The sequence below is a fragment of the Pongo abelii genome, chromosome 1 (assembly GCF_028885655.2).
Source record: "Pongo abelii isolate AG06213 chromosome 1, NHGRI_mPonAbe1-v2.0_pri, whole genome shotgun sequence".
NCBI lineage: Eukaryota > Metazoa > Chordata > Mammalia > Primates > Hominidae > Pongo > Pongo abelii.
This window is the reverse complement of record NC_071985.2, coordinates 38,138,564-38,159,024: the sequence shown is the minus strand read 5'-3', so window position 1 is coordinate 38,159,024 and position 20,461 is coordinate 38,138,564. Positions and strand designations below refer to the sequence as shown.

At 41.3% G+C, this 20,461-nt stretch overlaps 2 protein-coding genes across 11 annotated transcripts in view; both read left to right on the top strand.

Moving 5' to 3' along the window:
- The window catches only part of RCOR3 (REST corepressor 3), a 56,566-nt gene extending 51,154 nt beyond the window's left edge, over positions 1-5,412 (top strand). For 7 of the 8 annotated variants that reach the window (XM_024256623.3, XM_054521135.2, XM_024256619.2 and 4 more), the window contains 2 exons: positions 2,111-2,352; positions 2,815-5,412. In XM_024256623.3, coding sequence (XP_024112391.1) covers positions 2,111-2,352; positions 2,815-3,159 — 587 coding nt within the window. In that variant the 3' untranslated portion in view covers positions 3,160-5,412. The remainder of the gene's footprint in view (positions 1-2,110; positions 2,353-2,814) is intronic. The other variant, XM_024256645.3, reaches the window with a different exon arrangement.
- Positions 5,413-15,993: 10,581 nt separating this feature from the next.
- Positions 15,994-20,461, top strand: part of TRAF5 (TNF receptor associated factor 5) — a 48,725-nt gene continuing 44,257 nt past the window's right edge. The window contains exon 1 of one of the 3 annotated variants that reach the window (XM_002809495.6): positions 15,994-16,292. In XM_002809495.6, the coding sequence (XP_002809541.3) occupies positions 16,102-16,292 (191 nt within the window). In that variant the 5' untranslated portion in view covers positions 15,994-16,101. The remainder of the gene's footprint in view (positions 16,293-20,461) is intronic. The other 2 variants (XM_024234632.3, XM_054521052.2) reach the window with 2 other exon arrangements.

The following is a 20,461-nucleotide window of genomic DNA, read 5'->3' as shown; positions in this document are numbered from 1 at the left end:
AACAATATTGGTGACAAGGTGAAGTCCATTGAACAAGGGAAAATTAAGAAGTGGAAGATCGAAAGGAGTATAGTCAGAAGAAGGGGCACTTATTTAATGGAATCAGACTTGGGGACAACTTAGAGTTTTGGAATATATTTTGCAAAATAAGTGTTCTGAGGTTTATAATATCTTTAGACTTGGAGTCAGAGTTAGTTTTAATGTGACTTCTTCCTAGGAATACAGTCTAATCCTAGACTTATTTAAGGTTTTCACTTCTAAACTCATGTATTCAGTAGGTTTGGCCATTGCTAGAATGTAAATTAAGTGTCCCTTATGAAAATTAGTAACTGATAGAACACTATATTTGGTTTCTAATTAGTAGTTATTCTTCACTGCAGCAAACTCAAATTTAGAATTTAGAAATGGCACAGAGACTCACCCTTCTAAGAGTTGCTATTTTCTAAAATGTAAAAGTAGTAGAGAAGTACTTGAATATATAACAGTAACTCTTATGAAATAACCTTGGATTTTTATTACCAAATAAACTCTCAGTGGAATCTAGTCACTATTAGAATTTATACTTGACTGTGAAGTTCAAACTGGAAATCAACCTCATGGGTTTAAAGGGAGTATAAATTCATTTATGCTGATAAAACATTATAAACAATGTCTATCATTGTTACTTTATTGTCATGTACATGTATTTTCCTTTGAGAACACAGCAAATGAGCATAGCTTACAAACCCAAAACTCTGCCTTAAAAATGGGATATAATTAGAGGATAATAATGTCAGACCTCCTGTCCAGAATGCTCTTAGATAAAGGAATTCCCCTTAGAGTCAAGCCCAGCTAGTTTAATGTAGTCAGAAATGCTTATTTCCAAATTCTCAATTTAAAATAAAGCAGAATTTAAAAGTGGGATTGTTACATCATGATAGTACTTTAGGGTAATTGAGTATTTCATATTAATTGGTATTGGTAAGAATAGCATTTCTGCTGGGTATTAACATATCCATATATTATTCTCTCATCTGTGATCATATACATGTTATTTATTTAAGCCCCCATATTTTTGTCTCCTTTCTCATCTCTTTCATTAATGAGGTACTGTTTTCTGGTATTTTTAAAAGCAGTTATCAAATTATAAAAATTTTCAGCAACTTTTCTATTTTGAGCTAAGTGCATCTCCTTCTAGAATGAGTCTGTGAACTTCTTTTAGAATTCCCTTAAGAGGAAATTATTATCTATTTAAAATTCTATAGTATAGTTAACAATCTCAACTTCTTAAATCAATTATTACCCTTTATTATAATGAAACTTCCTTAGTGTAAAGTTAGGTTCTCAATTAACAATAAATATCCCTTCTTAAGTTTAAGGTAGTGATGATGAGCACAAGTGCTCTTCAGGTAGTCATTACTGTTACCTTATTCTTTAAGCTATCATCTTTCATCCATTCAGTCTTTAAAACTACTAGATGAGTTAAAATCCAACTGACTCTGAAAAAAATATCTTCCCTTTTTTTAAAATCCACCAACTTGTGATGATTCTCCTGCTTTTCATGTTTAAGTTCTTATCTAATTTCAGTTTGTTGGTACCCTGGTGCTATAGGCAAGTATTCATGTTGAAGTTAGTATTAAGACCAAAATTATAATGCTTTTCTTAATGGGGGAACCCTAAGGCTACTCACTCAGTCCATTGAGGGGATAAGAGAGATGGCTCATTCCCATCCAGTTTTGTTTACAAACGATGTTGCTCAAATTTAGGTGACTGGCTACTAGGGAAATAAATGAATGTGGAATTGAGGATGGAACAAAGAATTCAATGCTTTACAATAAATGGACTGTATTTGAGAGTTCAAGAGAGGATTGGAGAAAATAACTGAGTATGTAAAAAATGGTAAGTTTCTGATTGTTCAGTTGAAGGCAAGTGGCTGGCTCGATGAAATGACATAACTGATAGTTTTCATCTGTGACCCTGATATCTTAGCCTCTATCTCAGAATTGAGAAATGAGCAGAGTTTATCAGAAAGGAATTTCATTGCTGGTATCTTTTGTGTGTGCATGATGTATAGTACACACAGCTCTCCTTATTGATCCTTCACAGGTGTATTATTTACTTTGCCTTCCAGGTGTCCGCAAATATGGTAAAGATTTTCAAGCTATTGCAGATGTAATTGGCAACAAGACTGTTGGCCAAGTGAAGAACTTCTTTGTAAACTACAGGCGTCGGTTTAACTTAGAGGAGGTATTGCAGGAGTGGGAAGCAGAACAAGGAACCCAGGCTTCTAATGGTGATGCTTCTACTTTAGGGGAGGAGACAAAAAGTGCTTCTAATGTGCCATCAGGGAAGAGCACTGATGAAGAAGAGGAGGTGTGTTTGTGTATGGAATTTGAGCTAATATGAGTTGAGGAATCACCATTTTGTGTGGTATTCTGTAAGGTTAATTTGTCAAGAGGACTAGCTAAATTGAGCATGAAAGGTTGACAATACACTTACTCAGTGGTGCATCTCTCGTGACTCTTAAGTCATAATGACATGCTAAGTTCTGATTCTAGAAGAATGGAGAGTGTATTGTTCTTTCATAGTCTTATTTTTATTTTCAGTGTTAAGCTGTTTACAAATAAAGATGCCTGTTTGGTAGCCTCGTTGGTTTTTGGTTTTTTGTTTTGTTTTGTTTAAAATAAAAGAAGCTTGTGCTTCCAATAAACACTGGTGTTATGTTTTTGTTTTGTTTTGATTTGTTTTGTTTTTCCTGTGACAGCCCAAACTATATTGTATTAAGTTCATTAGGACTTACATCTCATACGTGTATTTTTGTTTCCTCACCTCTAGGCACAGACCCCACAGGCTCCTCGGACACTGGGTCCATCACCTCCTGCCCCATCATCCACTCCAACACCAACAGCCCCTATTGCCACTCTGAACCAGCCTCCACCACTTCTTCGTCCAACACTGCCTGCTGCCCCCGCTCTTCACCGGCAGCCTCCTCCACTCCAGCAGCAGGCTCGGTTCATCCAGCCCCGGCCAACTTTAAATCAGCCTCCACCACCTCTTATTCGCCCTGCTAATTCTATGCCACCCCGTCTAAACCCAAGACCGGTGTTGTCCACGGTTGGTGGTCAACAGCCACCATCACTTATTGGAATTCAGACAGATTCACAGTCCTCACTGCACTAAAAATTAAATTGGACACAGCTGCAGTAACTTTTCACCCCATCATTATACCAATGCTCATCTGACTGATGAAAAAGAGGAAAGAATAATCATTTCTAGATACTGAGGCTGCGAACTAGTTCTGTGGCAGTGGACTAGCATAAGTGGATGTCTAAGAAATTTTTCAGTTCACTAGACTAAAATGTTATACAACAAAAAGCCTCCAGTTAGCCTCCTTTCTAGAGTATATGTTCAGCAATGTTGATCTCATAAAAGGAAAAAAAAAAGATTTAAGTATTCTATATACCAAGTTTTTGTTTTGTTTTTACTGTATTTATTTTATTGAGGTTCTTTATATTCCTGCCTCTTCATAGTCAAGGCTCTTAGTACAGGAATATTGACTTAGGAATTGTGAAAACTCCTTAAGTTTCTTAAGGATGTTTGGCTTTTTTCTTTAATTTAATTTTTTAAAAACCATTTTCCTATGTTAGGAGTGCAAGAATAGCCAGCATTTCCGATTTTGACATATGTTCATTTTATGCATATTTAAGAAATTATAGCTGCATATCCCTTCTTTCAAAAAATGTTGCTTTTTTTTCTAAAGGAATTTTAATATATTCCTTTAAAAGAAAGCAATTTAATCAATTGCAAAGCAATTATATAAAACCACAAAGAATGTACTAAACCTACTAACCCTTTAACATGCAGTTTAGGGTCCTAGCGCAGAGTCCTTGTTTAAAGGTCATTGACTCATCATCTATCAGTAATGAGAGGATTGGAAGAATAATTTTGCATACAAATGAGGACTTAATTTGTTGAAATATAATCTCTTTAAGTTCCTTGAAAATGGAGTTGGTTTTTTTTGTTTCTAAATGCTATCTGCTTTTAACTAGTAGTTGCCTACATCTGGGGACTTCAGAGAAGAATTATATTTTGTTAGTTATGTAGACACAGTGGTTATGGAAGCATTTCTTTACAGTACCCTTTATGTGTTTGGTTTCTGAACTTAAAATTGCCCTCATACTTAATAATATGGTCTGCATTTAATATGAAAGGTGTTTTCTTGATAAATCTATTGTACTATTTGGATACATTTGTGTATTCCTTGCAGCCAACCTGTATTCGTGGGATTGGTTTAGGGTTAAATCATCAACATTATTTCATAAAATAAATTTAAGAATTTGTTCTGTGTTATCTAAAGATGTATCAGTATATTGTCACAGTTGTGCTGTTAACTAAAAATGCTGAGACCCCTTTTTATAGAAAAACAAAAAGACATCAAGTCTTCTTAATTCAACCCATAATCATTAAGTACTTAACAAAGAATATTTTACAAGTGATAGTATTTCAACAATGTGTAATTAATATTTTTGATACAATGATTTCATATTGGAATCATTATTTGTGCAAAGGGACAGACATCACTTAGATTGCTATACTAGTGGACATAGGCTAAATGTTTGCACATTCACATTCTTATCACGTGTAGAATACTTCACAAAATAGTCAACATCTAAGGCCCTAATTTATGTTTTGAAAGATCATGTGTTCCCAAAGTATTCCCTATCATTGGCTCCACAGCCTTAAAGTGCTATAGATTTAAATTCATTGATTAGTTTTAATTTTTAATTTTAGACTGCTTATTTCCATAAATACCCTACGTACTGGCATATCTGAAACTCTTTTTCCAGGTTAGGTCCTTTTCTTTCTCATTGAATCATCTTAAATAGTTCTTGGCCCTGAATTTAGCTGATTTAAAATTCTTAATATTCAAGAATTTATACTTATTTTTTCTTTAAAAGCCACAGGGGACAGTTATATATCTTAAAATATCTAAAACATTTTTTAAAGCACTTCGATTGTCTTACGTATGTGCATACTATACCTTTACAGCGTTTATTGTCTTGTCTCTTGTCAGTAGACCTTCAGTACACAGTATGTGGGATATGTCAGTCAAGTTGGTCAGCACCAGCATCTGTCCAGCTGTTGAGTATATTGTGATTCATTAAAAAATTTGTTCTATCCCAGACATGGGCCAAGGTGCTGTATCTGAGGGATGTGCTGTAATTTGATTTACATACATTAGAGCACACAGTAGAAAAACCTTAGCTTCATTAGTAATATGACACATGTATATAGTGAGATGTCTTTATTGTGTGCTTTGCATATTTTGTAAATATTTTGCACGTCATTATTTTTCTTTTTTGTTTAAGCAGTGTTTGGCCTGGAAGAGTGATATGCTTGCTGCTTAATCAAAGGATTAAAGATTTAAAGATGTCTATGTCTTCTATTTTTATATAATTTCATGTTCTATGAGGAATTTAGTACCTCTTCACTGTGAAATTCGAAATAATGATTTTTATAAAAGCAAAACTAGAAATCTTTTAATGACAATTTTCATTAATTTCAGGGTTATCATTTTTGAAAAATCTACACCAAAGTGGTTTTTTAGAATTACATAACTAAAAATAAATCACACTGTGGATACATCTTATAAAACTAATGGAAAAAATGTTTTTCTATATGATTTAGTTCTAGTTAACATGGATGAGGTAAGGGTAAGTTATGATCAAACTTTTTATGTTCTTAATAAGCTTGCAATTGAGTAAAATAGAATATAAAATAAAGGTGAAATAATATAAAATTTTGTCTTAATGTAGGCCTACATTCTTTTTAGGAATAGATGTAGAGAGCAAGCCAAGAACGTGACTGTCATTTTCAAGAATATTAAAAATTGCAAGTACACTCATGCCCTTAACAACGGGGATATGGTCTGAGAAAGGTGCTGTTAGGCGATTTTGTTGTGCTGTGAATCAGATTGTACTTGTACCAACATCGGTGGCAAAGTCTACTACACACCTAGGTTATATGGTATAGCCTTTGCTCCTAGGCAACAGTCCTATGCTGTACAGTAATATACTGTACTGAATATCATAGGCAGTTATAACACAGTGGTAATATCTGTGTATCTAAACATAGAAAAGGTATAGTAAAAATACAATATTTTATATATTTATTTATTTTTTGAAACAGGTTCTCTGTCACACAGGCTGGAGTGCAGTGGCGGGATCTTGGCTCAGCAACCTTTGCCTCCCAGGCTCAAGCGATTCTCCTGTCTCAGCCTCCCGAGTGTCTGGGATTACAGGTGCCCGCCACTACACCTGGCTAAGTTTTGTATTTTTTAGTAGAGATGGGGTTCCACCATGTTGGTCAGGCTGATCTTGAAGTCCTGATCTCAGGTGATCCGCCTGTCTTGGCCTCCCAAAGTGCTGGGATTACAGGTGTGAGCCACCGCGCCCTGCTGATGTTATAATTTTAAAGAATATCAGTGTATTTGCTGTCACTGACCGAAATATCATGTGGTGCATGACTGTGCTTGGGTTAAAGTACCTAGTTTAGTTATTAAGTATGCTGTATTAATTTTATGTTGCCTCCTGTTATCAAAAGGTTATTATGAATATTAATAACTGCTAACTAGTTAACACTGGGGTGTCAGGATCTCCTCAAAAAGAATAATAATCTGACTTAGAACTCTAAGAAGAATCTATCTTTCTGTTTGTGCATGCCCACAATAAATGACAAATACATTCTTATTAGAGGACACACAAGAAAAAAAGTGTGTTTTTAAATTTAGCCATTCATTATAGATTACATCGTTTATAAGAAAATAACAGAATAAATGAATACAGAAAGAACCCAAGAATCAAGTTTGAGAAACCATTCCATATTAGAAAATGCCTACAAGAAACTTTTGACATCTGATTTATGGTAGTACCTGAACTGTTTTCTCCTAGGAAAAAGTAGGTCATGTGTAACTCCCCACAACTTCTTTATCATAACTGCCTTAGGGAAGGAATGTTCTGCAGCAGTATATTAGTGACAATGGAGTTTGAGAATTAAACATGACAAGGAATGCTCCTAGATGTGTGAGTTTGTGTCTAAAGGGCCGTGTGGCTTTATCTGCCCTTTTTTGCTCTCCTAAGTCTATATAGCTAAGGGAGAAACAGTGAAGATCAGAAGTTAATATTGGGTTGAGATGTTTGCCAATTGTCATTACTTGGTTTAAAGTAGACAATTGTTTATTAATAAATGGAACAGTCTTTACAATGCAGTAATTTAAACTTTAGAATCCTAAAGCAGGAATCTGGGTGAGCAGGGTCTCTAAGGAAAAAATGCTGGTGATGTGAAGTGGAGAGATCTAAGAATAGTCTTCACAATGTAAATGACGTCAAAGTTGATGTCACAGAATGCTTCATATGTTTCCTTCCCTTGGACTGTTTTAAGAAAGGTGAAATTTTTATTCTGTAAGGTACAGTTACCAATAACTAAGAAGATGCTGAATAATACCACAACACAAGGTACTTTGGAGGGATCTGTCTAGTTTACTACCCGGAACAGCTTTCTTATTTGACAGGATTTGGCTTGAAGAGGCCTTTAATCCAAAGACCATTTTTGTTGATATCCTGCCTCTTCATCTTTTCCAAAAGAGTTTGAAAATAATCAGAATCATTGAGGGCTTGTGGCCTATATATGCAAAATAGTTGCCCACCAACCTTTAACACAGTGAGTTTTCCAACTCCACTAAACAAGTTACTTAACCTCTGTGAGCCTCATTTTCCTCATTTGGGGAGGAATATATAAACTGGGGCATATAGTACCTGCCTAATGTATGTTAGAGGTTTTTACATGTCTACTTATACCATACCCTTCTTAATAAGGAAAATGTATTTTGACTTTTTTTTTTTTTTTGGACAGAGTCTCGTTCTGTCACCCAGGCTGGAGTGCAATGGCGCAATCTCAGCTCATTTTTTTTTTTTAAATTAAAGTGCCGTGCAAAAAGGAGAGATTAATTTCAGTTCAAGATGACAGACTGGACATAGTCTTTTACTTTTCTTACCCGCCCCCCCCCCGCCAGTCTTACTGAAATGACAAGAAATAGAAAAACCAAAATAACCCTTAGCAGTGCTAGGAAGCCAGAGGAGGAGCTACCAGCAGATGGGGATACGTTTATGACAAAAGCCAACAGAATTAAGGAACCTCTAATGTGACAAAGAGCTGAAGCCAGCCTTTTGCCAACAGCCAGCAAAGAACTCAGGCCTTCAGTTCAACAACCTGCCAGGAACTGAATCCTGCCAACAACCATGTGCATTTGAAAATGGATCCTTCCCCAGTTGGGTCTTGAGATGACCAGAACCCAGCTAACACCTTGATTGCAGCCTATGACTTGAATAACACACCTTTACCTAGTTGAAATGTGGGATCATTCTACCCAACAGCAGAATAAACATTGTTTCCATGTGCACATGAAATATTTCTCACTATCAGCACTACTGACATTTTAGGTTAGATAATTCTTGGTTGTGCATTTAGAGAGTTGAACAGAATCCTCAGCCTCTACCCACCAGATACCAGTAGAACCCACTTCCCCAGTTTGACAATCAAAAATGTCTCCAGACATGGTCAAATGTCCCATAAGGAGCAAAATCACCTCCAGTTGAGAATCATTGCAATATATCATATTAATAAAATAAAGGAAAAAAGCCATATGATTATGTTGATAGACACAGAAAATATATTTGACAAAATCGAACACCTACTCATGATTAAAACTTAGAAAACTAGGAATGCTTCCCCTCAGGATGGAAATCAAGGCAAGGATGTCTGCATTCACAACTCTATTCAGTGGTTTACTGGAGGTTATAGCCAGTGCAATAGGCAAGAAAAAAGTATACAGATTGGAAAGGAAAAACTAAAATTGTTTTTATGTGCAGATGACATGAAATTGCGTGTAAAAAATCCCAAGAAACCTGCAAAAACTAGAATAGTAAGCAAGCTTAAGAAAATCAGAGGATACAAGATCAATGTAAAATCAATTGTATTTTCATATAATGGCAACAAGTTATCTGAGAATGGAATTAAGAAAATTTTATTCATGATAATATCAAAAAAATAGGAATAAACAAAAATGTGCAAGACTTGTCCATGAAAAACTATATTGCTGAGAGAAATAAGACCTAAATAACTTAACTGTTCATGGATTGGAAGACTTGATATTGTTAAAATGGCATTTCTCCTCAAACTGATTTATAGATTCAGTCTAATTCTTATAAAAATCCTAGCAGGCTTATTTTGCACAGACTGGCAAACTAATTTTGAAATTTATGTGGTAATGCAAAGGACCTAGAACAGGGGCCAGTAAACTTTTTCTATAAATAGCCAAATAGTAAATATGTTAGGCTTTGTGGTCCACAAACTTGCAACTCCTGGCCTCTACCATTTTAGTTCAAAAACAATCAGAGAAAATACATAAATGGACAGACATAGCTATGTGTCAATAAAACTTTATTTACAAAAACAGGCAGCAACTCCTAACTTAAAATAGACAAAACAATTTTGAAGAAGAACAAAATTGGGTGATTGGCACTAACTGATTTCCATATTTGTTATAAAGATGCAGTAATCAAGATTGTGATATTGGTGTAATAATGGACATATAGATCAATGGAACAAAATAGAGTCCAGAAATAGACTCATACATATGTGATCAACTAATTTTCAATGAAAGTGTCAGTGTAATTCAATGGCAGAAATGATACAATATCTGCATGCAAAAAAAAAAAAAAAAACCTCCAATAAACCTTGATCCTTACCTCACATCATGCATAAAAATAAACATGAGATGGAACACAGACCTAAATATAAGAACAAAAATGGCCGAGCATGGCGGCTCACACCTGTAATCCCAGCACTTTGGAAGCCCGAGGTGGGCGGATCACCTCAGGTTGGAAGTTTGAGACCAGCCTGGCCAATATGGTGAAACCCTGTCTCTACTAAAAATACAAAAATTAGCCAGGTGTGTGGCGCACGCCTGTAATCCCAGGTACTCGGGAGGCTGACGCAGGAGAATTACTTGAACCCAGGAGGTGGAGGTTGCAGTGAGCCAAGATCGTACCACTGTACTCCAGCTTGTGTGCGACAGGGTGAGACTCTGTCTCAAAAAAAAAAAAAGAAAAAAACAAGAACAAAAATATAACTTTCTAGAAAAAAACATGAGAAAATATATCACTGAAGCATGATCCATAATAGAAAAAATTGATAAATTATATTTCATCAAAATTAAAAATGTTCCTTTTCAAAAGACACAAGAAAATGAAAAGGTTAGCCATCGATCAGGAGAAAATATTTGCAAAACATATGTCTGATCAAAGATTTGTATCCAGAATATATAACAAACTCTTACAATTCAAATATAAGCGCTCTTTCAAATCAATAATAGAACAAAAAGAGCGGGGTGGTGGAAGATTTGGATAGACATTTGCCAAAGAAGATATGCAAATGGAAAATAAGTACATAAAAAGATGATCACATCATTAGTCATAAAGGAAATGCAAAGTAAAACCACAATGAGCTACCTGTAACACCCACTAGAATAGCTAATATTAAAAAGACTGACAATAGCAAGTGTTGTCAGGGATGTGAAGAAACTGGAACCCTCTTACATGGATGGTAGAAATGTAATATGATACAACTACTTTGGAAACCTATTTGGCAACATCTAAAAGACTAAATGTACACTTACAATACAACCCATTAATTTTACTCCTAGGCATTTACCTAAAGAGAAATGAAAATGTATGTGCACACAAAAACTTCTATTCAAATGTTCACAGCAGCATTATTTATAATTGTAAAAACTAGAAATAATCCAAATGTCTATCAGCTGGGGAATAAACAAAATGGTCTATCAATACAATTTTTGTATTATGGATCATGCTTTGGTGATATATTTTCAGGTGTTTTTTTCTAGAAATTTATAGTTTTGTTCTTATATTTAGATTTTATGCTCCATCTGGTTAATTTTTATGCATGGTATGAGGTAGTCAACAATAAGAAAGAAAACACTAATGACTTATGCACCAACATGGATCAATGACAAAAGTATTTTCCTGCTTGACACAAAATGCTACATATTTATTCATATTAATTTTCTTTTTTTTTTTAAGATGGAGTTTTGCTCTTGTTGCCTAGGCTGGAGTGCAATGGTGTCATCTCGGCTCACCACAACCTCCGCCTCCTGGGTTCAAGCGATAATCCTGCCTCAGCCTCCGGAGTAGCTGGGATTACGGGTGCCTGCCACCACGCCCGGCTACTTTTTTGTATTTTTAGTAGAGACAGGGTTTCACCACGTTGGCCAGGCTGGTCTTGAACTCCTGACCTTGTGATCCACCTGCCTCGACCTCCCAAAGTGCTGGAATTACAGGCGTGAGCCACGGCGCCTGGCCTTATTCATATTAATTTTCAAAAAAATGCAAAGTTATAGCGACAAAGGAGATCTCTTGCCTGAGGCCAGGGCTGGGGGTGTGGACTGACTGTAAATGGACACAGGGGGCGATAGATTTGTTCTAAAATTTCATTGTGGTTATGGCTGCACAACTGTATACATTTACCAAAATTCATCAATTGGGTGAATCTTATTAAAAGTACATCAGTAAAGTTGTTTAAACAAGGAAAAAGAAGTATGGAACTGGAAGGGCTGTACAAAACCTGTATCACAATGAGAGGCCCTCATTTGTGCCAACAGAAAGTAGCATGGGATTTCAGAGGATAGAAGTGGCAAGGTCATGGAATACTGAGGTGTGATTAGAGTCAAAGACCCTTGAACTTTGTGTTTTTTCCTAGGATAGGCCCTTCCTGAGCTTATGCCTTTCTTTCTAATGCTTCTGTCCTGTTTTCTGTGAAATGGAAGATGTGACTAACCAGGGTTCCAAGATCATTGCCTGAAATCTCAGCATATAGAGTAAGCACCATTCTCAAAAATAAATACCAAATAAATGGTCTTCCTTGTTACCAACCTATTACAAAATCCAAGACCAAACTGTGCCAATCAAACCTATTATCTTACTTCATGATTCCTAAGGCTAAACAATAACTTTTAAATCTATATTGTAATGGCTTCTGGTGATTATGCAGAATTAATATGTTAAAATGTTTTCCTAGTAGTGATAGGAATTGCATGTGTGACTCTTATTAAAGAAACTGTCAAAGAGGACAGAATTCATACTTAGCCAGGTGTACAATGAAGACAGGAGGCCTAATTTAAAAACAATAAAAATCTCATTTCTCCAGCCAAGGCTGACCATCAGACAATCAAACCATGAACAGGAATAAAGAAGGGTGTGTTTATGTATCAAGCAGGGGATCCCCTGGAATAAATACATAATATATGGCCATAGGAACAGTACAGGTCTGCTTTTTTCAAACTGGTGCTGACCCTATAACATAGTAAATAACAATAGAGTAAAACAAGGTAGAACAAAAGAAACATGGTTTTTTTCTTAAGCTCCTAAGTTAAAGGTGCAGCTGCTGAATGCACATACACAGGCTCTTTTGCAAAGGGAGGCTTAAAAAAATTTACATCGGTCCCTACCCCATCCCAATACTCCCTGTTTCTCTTCTTGTGGTGGTCAGCACACTGACAGGCAGAGCTGAGCTAAAGGTTATTTGATGGAAGCAGAGGGACCAGTCATTCATGTATTGTCTCAATACAACACCCACTTAGTGAGCAAGCTGAGTATTCTCTGTGCACAAGACCCTGAAATCTGCATTTTGCCTGGAAGTGGTTTGCTGCTACAGTATATCACATTTTCCATGTGTGGTTCTATTACAGACAAAGACTTTCCATTGTAACTTGCAATGGAGTCAAAGTCGCAATCTATGGCCCAAGGAGAGGATTTTCCCTCCTTATCTGATCTCACTGATCTCTAGGTGATGGGAAGTATGAACCTTTGCCCTGCTAACTAACTCACTACATTGATCAGTCTCGTCACAGAGGAGCAGCCTGAGGAAGATAATGCATCCATCTACTATTCCAGTAGGCGGCGTCCTCACCTCTCCATCAGCACCATCTTTACATTGGCAGCCAGGGCTGCAGTCTGTCATCCTAATTTAACAGCAAATTAAACAGCTGAAATCCATGTCTTTGGGCATCTGGGGCAATCTTACGGTGTCTAGAAGCAACAGATAAAAGGGTTAGCGCTTTTCTTCTGCATAAAACTGTAGTGTATAGTTCAGCCCTGGTCTTATTTTGTAGCTGAATTTAGTTTGAAGGTTGGATTCTGTTCAATGTTAGATATAATGTTGAACTTAATGCTGAATATTTTCAAAACACTAAAAGTACTAAAATTTGTCTTTAAGTTGTTTTGTTTGAATTCACACCAGTCATTTATTTGAGGGGTAGGGTATAATGGCTAGGAGTACCAGAACCAGACTTCCCAGAATTCAAATTCTGCCTCTCTCAAACTAAGAATTTTGTGATTCTGGGCAAATTGCTCAATAGATAAGATTTTCCATCTATAAAATGGAGTTGATTATTAAATGAGTTAATATAAAAAACACTGAGCACAGTACCTGGTATACAAAACTTAACAGGCCTGGCGCAGAGGCTCATGCCTGTAATCCCAGCCCTTTGGTAGGCCGAGGTGGGTGGATCACTTGGGATCAGGAATCTGAGACCAGCCTGGCCAACATGGCAAAATTCCATTTCTACTAAAAATACAAAAATTAGCTGGGTGTGGTGGTGCACGCCTATAGTCCCAGCTACTCGGGAGGCTGAGGCAGGAGAATCGTTTAAACCCAGGAGGTGGAGGTTGCAGTGAGCCAAGATCGCGCCACTGCACTCTAGCCTGGGTGACAGAGCAAGATTCCATCTAAAAAAAAAAAAAAACAAAAAAACCCCCCCAAAAACCTTAATAAACGTTAGTTATCACTTGAAGGTATTTAATGTTTTTTTATATGTGCATTTATGTACATACAGGATTCAAATTCCACTTTATGATAAACAAGGGAATTGGGACTATGTTACTGACTTCTGACTTAATACCCGTCTAAAATTCCTTTACCCTTTCCACTTAGACTCAGCCCTCTAGTTATGCGGCCCCCATTTCCCACCACAATAAAGATCCACCTCTCTATCCCAGGTTTTATTCCATCATATTTAAGGCTTGGATGTAATTTCTGGAACAATTGACTGCTTTATTCAGTTGGTGGGGAGAGGAGTAGGAGAGAGAAGCAAATTACAGTCAATGACAGGACCAGGGATTCTGAGCATACCTGCATGTATGCATACTAGACACTGATGTTCCAGCCAGTGAAAGGAGATATAACTTCTAAAAAACAGTATCAACTTTATTATGCTTGGAAGTAATGAGAAGAGAGGCAAGAAGCAGGCAATTGTAAGAGAAAGTGGGTGGGACGTAGTGGCTTACACATTTAATCCCAGCACTTTGGGAGGTCGAGGTGGGAGGATCGCTTAAACCCAGGAGTTTGAGACCAGTCTGGGCAACACAGTAAGTCTCCATCTCTTCAAAAAAAAAAAAAAAAAAAAAGGAGCTGGGGGAGCTGGGGGAGCTGGGCGTAGTGGTGTGTGCCTGTAGTCCCAGCTACTCTGGGAGCTGAAGCGGCAGAATTACTTGAGCCCAGGAGATCCAGCCTGCAGTGAGCTGTGATCATGCCCCTGCACTCCAGCCTGGGTGACAGAGTGAGAACCTCTCTCAAAAAATACACACCCACAAAAAGAGAGGGAAAGTATAGTGTATGGCAGAACAGGGAGGAGAACTTGGGTTCACTAAGCACCTACTCTGCGTCAGGCGTACAGGAGTGCCATCTCATTTAATTTTCATGAGAAGATTATGAGACAGATCTAGAGTCCCAAAGCAACACCCACCAGTGCATCTCCCCCACGGAGCGGTTCATCTAACTCACCAACCAAAAAAGGTTTGGGTCTGGATTTCTGGCTCTTTTGAGAAATAAGAGATCAGGTAACAATAGGCTGGCACTGGGTGGTGGCTGCTCCACTAGATCCTCCACCTGCTCTTTAGTGCACCAGCGCCTCCCTCCTTTCTCCAGGACCACAACCTCTGCCTCCCTTCTGTGTGTTTCCTGCCGAGCTCCTGTGCACATCTGAGTTTTTGACTCCCAAGGTGTGTTTTATTCTCCCCTTTTATTGACGAGGACGGTAACTGAAACTGAGAGCAGTTAAGTACTTTTCCACGGTGGCCTAACTGAAAGTAAAGGATCTAGACAGAATTGGAATTTTGGTCCATTTCACTTATATAGAGTGTATTGCCCTTGGAAAGAATATATTGTAAGAAAGAGCCCGTATTTAAGAGTGCGCAGGCCAAGTGCGGTGGCTCACGCCTGTTGGGAGGGCGAGGCGGGCGGATCACAAGGTCAAGAGATGAGAGCAGCCTGGGCAACATGGTGAAACCCCGTCTCTACCAAAAATACAAAAATTAGCCCGGCATGGTGGCACATGCTTGTAATCCCAGCTACTCGGGAGGCTGAGGCAGGAGAATCGTTTGAACCTGGGAGGCCAAGGTTGCAGTGAGCCGAGATCGCGTCACCGCACTCCAGCCTGGCGTCAGAGCGAGACTCCGTCTTAAAAAATAAAATAAAAAAATACACAGAGAGAGAGAGGGAGAGAGACAGGCAGACAAGCAGACCTGGATTCAAGTTCCAGCTGCAGAGCTTGCTGAGTGTGTCTAACCTCGGGTACGTCACTCCACGTTGCTGCTCTGGCCCTCAGACAGCTCATCTGTAAAATGGGGATGATCAGGCCTACTTCACCAGCTTGTTTTGAGGACCACAGGAGATGTTTGGGAAGCCAACCCTTGACATAACGGGGAGCTCTACAACTCTCAGAGATTGCTGGTGTTAGGCCAACAGCAAGAGGAGGGCTGGCAAATTTGTGCTACCCTGAAGGAAAGTCCGGGAAGGACTGATTTGAGCCAGATCTCAAGCAAGGCCTTGAGCAAATGGGTCAGCACAGGAGAGGACTGGCTGAGCCTTGTTGTGCCTGACGGAAGAGCAAGACGTCCACAATTCAAACGCACGTGAGGGAAATCAGATGACTGGACTTGTAGATACTAACGGTTCTGAAGCGGGTAGGTTAGCTTTCCAACCGCCTGGATGACGGTCTCAGCCTCCGCCCGACCCCTTCCTGCGCGTCCGCTCTTCCCCTGCGCCCGCCCGCGCCCCTCCGCCCGCGCCCCGGCCCCGCCCCAGGCCTCGCCTCCGCTTCGCTGCCGCCGCCGGGCGCAGCCAGGAGCAGCCGCCGCGCCTGCAGACCGGCCTCGCGGAGCCCGCGCGCCGAGCCCCACGTGAGTCCGGCGGGTCGCCGCCCTGGGCACCCTCGCGGCGGAAGGGCCGGGGTGGGGACACCGACGAGCCTTTTTCATCTCGTCCCAGTTACTTTGAAACCGAAAGCGCCTGCTGGCGTCTGGCCGGTCCCCGACCGGCGGGGAGGGCGCGAGGCGGCGGCTGGGCCGGGGGAGGAGGAGGGGCCCGGGCTCGCGGGAGACCGGCGGGCAGGTGACCGCCGACGGCCCGGGGACAGCGGGAGCGGTGCGGAGCGGTTTTCTTAGCCGGGGAGAGGTGTGGCGAGGGCGGAGACTGGGGGTCCCGAGCTGGGGAGCTGGTCCAGAGGGCGGCTGTGGACCGGAGGGGCCAGGGTCCGTCGGGGTGCGCTGGCGGGGAGGACTTTCAGGCACGTCCCGCACATCCGCACTGCAAACCAGGCCCTGGCCCCCTTCCGCACCCGCAGGCACCCGCTCCACCTTTGCAGGGCTTTCCAATCAAAGCAACTCCAGAATGAAACTTCAGGATTGCAAGGAATGGAAGCCTCTACCAGCTGTTCGTTTGCGCGTCTTCCTTTAGAAAGCAGCTACCCCCCTCCCCCAGAAGGCGAGCTCTAAGGAGCCTTGACGCAAACCGAAGCTCCGAGAGGTGGAAGGAGTTGCCCAGAGGCACCCAGAGAATTCGCAGATTCTGAGTTCTCCGTACCAGATTGTCTCCACTTTGTTCCTGTTCTGCAGGGTCTTGGTGGTTCTGAGAATTTTCGTGGCCACGCTCTTGCTGCGGGTCCCACTGGGCCACTCTGGCCGGCCGACTTTCTCTGCTCATTCGGCCTCCTTCTGCTAAGTTTCCATATTTGGGTATTTCAGATTTACTTTCATGAGAACTCAGTTATCTCGCTGTGGCAGGCAGAGCTGCCTCAGGCGAGCACTGAGGTTGGTGAAACCAGGCGAGGCTCCCTGCCAGGGCTGCCCCTGCAGCCCCCACCCTCCATAGCCCTGGGCTCTGACCCACCTCCTGTGAGGATAGGCATCTGGGAACCAGTTTAATTCTGTAAATATTTATTGGGCAGGTGCTGTGTGAGAACTGGGCTGGGGCCAGTGGAATATGGTTATTTCCTCCAGAGATACTTGCATTTTAAAAGGGCTCTGGAAGACCTGAGATGCAAAGAAATTAGTTGAACCATTTCTGGGAATAGAACAGTTTTGGGTGTGTGCGAGATAATTTTAGGCAGCAAAAGGCTGGGCTAGGACCTCTCAAATCCCAGTGCAGCTGCTCTGCCTTATGTACTCACAAAGCTGAAAACAGGGGTGTTAATGTAATTGATGGTTTGGGTGGAAACACTTCCATCCCTAACTCTAATTTGAACTAGAAAGACAGAAATTGCTGCAGGAACGATGGATGTAAGATGGAAGTGGAAAACACCTAGCTTCTGTAAAGGTTTTTGATTTTGTTACAGTTACTGTTTTTGTTGTAACTCTATGGAATGGATCAACTCTCAGATCCCTGGCTCCTGGACAGAGGCAGAAGAAAGTGTCTGAGCCAGCATCTGGAACAGGGGAAGTGATGGAGAAGGTGTCTCCTCCCACGGCCTCTGGGCTGAGGCCTGTTGTGATGGGCAGTAGGATGGTGGTATTTCCCTCTGTCAGCAGCAAGCCCGCTGGACTTGGGTAGTAGGGCGATGGAAAGAGTGTGGAAGAGAGCTGCCGTCCACTGAACGTCCTAATGACAGGGACTGGGATGTTTCAGTGGGGATGATTTGCACAGTCGGGGAGCTAGGTGCCTCAGAGTCAGTCTTGTTAGGCTAGCAGTGGGAAAGGCACCTCAATACTTAGACAAACCGTCTCTAATTAGCTCAGCTTTACTGGGGAGGACCTTGAAGGAAAAATAATTATTTGTTTGTAAAGCTTGTTCCTTTGCAAAGCATTTTCTCTTTATTCTTGTCGTTTTGTTCTCATTTTGTCCTCCATGGCGCCCTCATGAGTTAGAGCAGGCTTATTCTCTACATCTCTCAGATTGTGAGGGTGAAGCACTGAGGGGGTAAATAGCACCCTGAGCTCCACTGCTGGACCAGGATCAGAGCATTGAGGTGTCTTGTTCCCCTGCTCCAGGCCCCTCACCCTGGCTTCTCAGAGAGCCATATCTGCCCACCTCTTCCTCCGTCTGAGGGGTCAGCAAGGGGACCCAGATTCTGATAATGCCTCTAATGGTCTGTCCCCAGCAACATGGAGCAAGTTCTGCTGGAGACTCTGGCCTAACCACCACAAGAACAGACATCCACTCTGTTAGCTTTGCCTAGCCAGGCAAACTCCCGGCAAGACCCGTGTCTGTTTTCATGTGTGTCTTGGAACCTGGCATAGAGTAGGCCTAAACAGATGTTTGCTGAATCGAATTGAATTCATTCGGGGTATGTCTCCCTTGGGGTCTGGGCTGCCAGGAACAAGTGCTGGGTAGGCTTGGGAGAGAGAGGTTGAGCTCCCAGCAGGACTTGCTTAAATCCAGAAATTAGAATAACACCGTACAGCTTACGAGAAGCCCATCTCATGTGATTAACTTCTCACTACCTCCTCAGGAGAAGGGAGAGGCACATGCTATTCCTTCTACTTTACCTGGTTGCAAGCTGAGGCTCAGAAGTGATTTGAAAGACCTCGCAGCATGTAGGGATGGGGCAGGACCCAATCCCAAGTCTTCTTTCTCCAATTCCTGTTGCTTTTCCCATAGTATCTTAATTAAAGGAAGCCAGGATTCTGGGCAGAAGGAGGATAAGAGAACCAGCAAGACAGTCATCAAAAGCTGCCTCACACCTTTGTCACTGATCAGGGTTCAGTGTCTGACTCAGTCTCTGAAGAGCTTTTTTCTACCCAGGTTGTGGCTTTTTCTGGGATTCTGGATAGGAGTTCTAGCTCCAGCAGAGGTGTAGCAAGTGAGTATTTGTGTGTGTTGGGGCAGAGGTGAACACGCTGCAGGGCAGAGGCAGTCCTCAGAGCTGGCAGGCCCCTGCTGCTGCTGCTGCTGCTGCCACCACCCAAGAGTGGGCCAGCATGAATTTGTTTCCTTGCCTAGAGGAAAGCTTTATTTGAAGGATCACTCAGCAGCCTTGACCCATATGGCCTCCAGCAAGTCCTATCTTGTGAGAAAGTGGCATGGAGGACCAGGCAGGAGATAAAAGTGAAAGTACTCATTAGTCCTGACAGAGGAACTCAGTCTGTTCACAGGGACAGTGGTGAGCACATTTTGCATATTTGTACCTGGAGGCAGGTGGTGGTGCATGCTTGGATCGTGCTGTAGCAAAAGCAGTACACATGCAAATGGTCTGTACACTGTGCAGTATCCATGTGATGTGCAGGTCTTAGAGACCCAGTATTAAGTGACAGAGCCCAGTGAGTGCCCTCCCAGGATATCTGTGTGGAGCAAAGGCTGCCATCTCACTTACTTTCAGCAGAGCCCCATGTCTCATTTCTTGACATCACAGGCTCCATCAACTTCCCACCTTACCAATTCAGAACATTCCTGAATTTTCTTCCATGGCTTTTTTTTTTTTTCTCTCAAGGAGAAAGTGCTCTCCTCCAGATCAAGGCGAGAGCACCTTTTCCACCTACACTCCCAAGTCAACTGTCTCCTCCTCCCTCTGAGGCAGGTTCCCTCCCTCCCTCCCACAGACTTCTTCCCTCCCCCACAAGCTGAGTTTTCTGTTAATAAATAGACTCCATGTTTCCCCAGTCCCTCTTCTCTTTCTTTCGCTGACAAGCTTCTGGAAAGAGTGGCCAGCTCTCGCACTCGCTCCTCACTCGGCACCGTGCACCTGCTGTGCCGCTCTGATTGTCCTGTGTAGGTTTCCAGGACCTGGTACTCCTCAGTCGCCAGCCCATACCAGCCCACGCTGCAGCTATTACTTATCTCCTTGGAGGTTGCTACACCGTCCCCACCAGCATTCCCTTCCTTGACCTCCAGCTTCTTATCCTCCTCTGTCCTGCAAGTGCAGGTATGGGGCCAAGGCTGGGTCCTCAGGCTGGATTTCAATTCTCTGTGCTTCTCTCCTTGAGCCCTTGGCCATTCCCAAGACTTAAAACAACACTTTTAAGGAAAGGCTGATCAAATTTCCATCCCTCACCCAGTTCTCTTCTTGGCCACTATGATTTGCAATATTCAGAATCTTCACCATGATGTTTCAGGAGCACCTTAGACATTTGTCCCA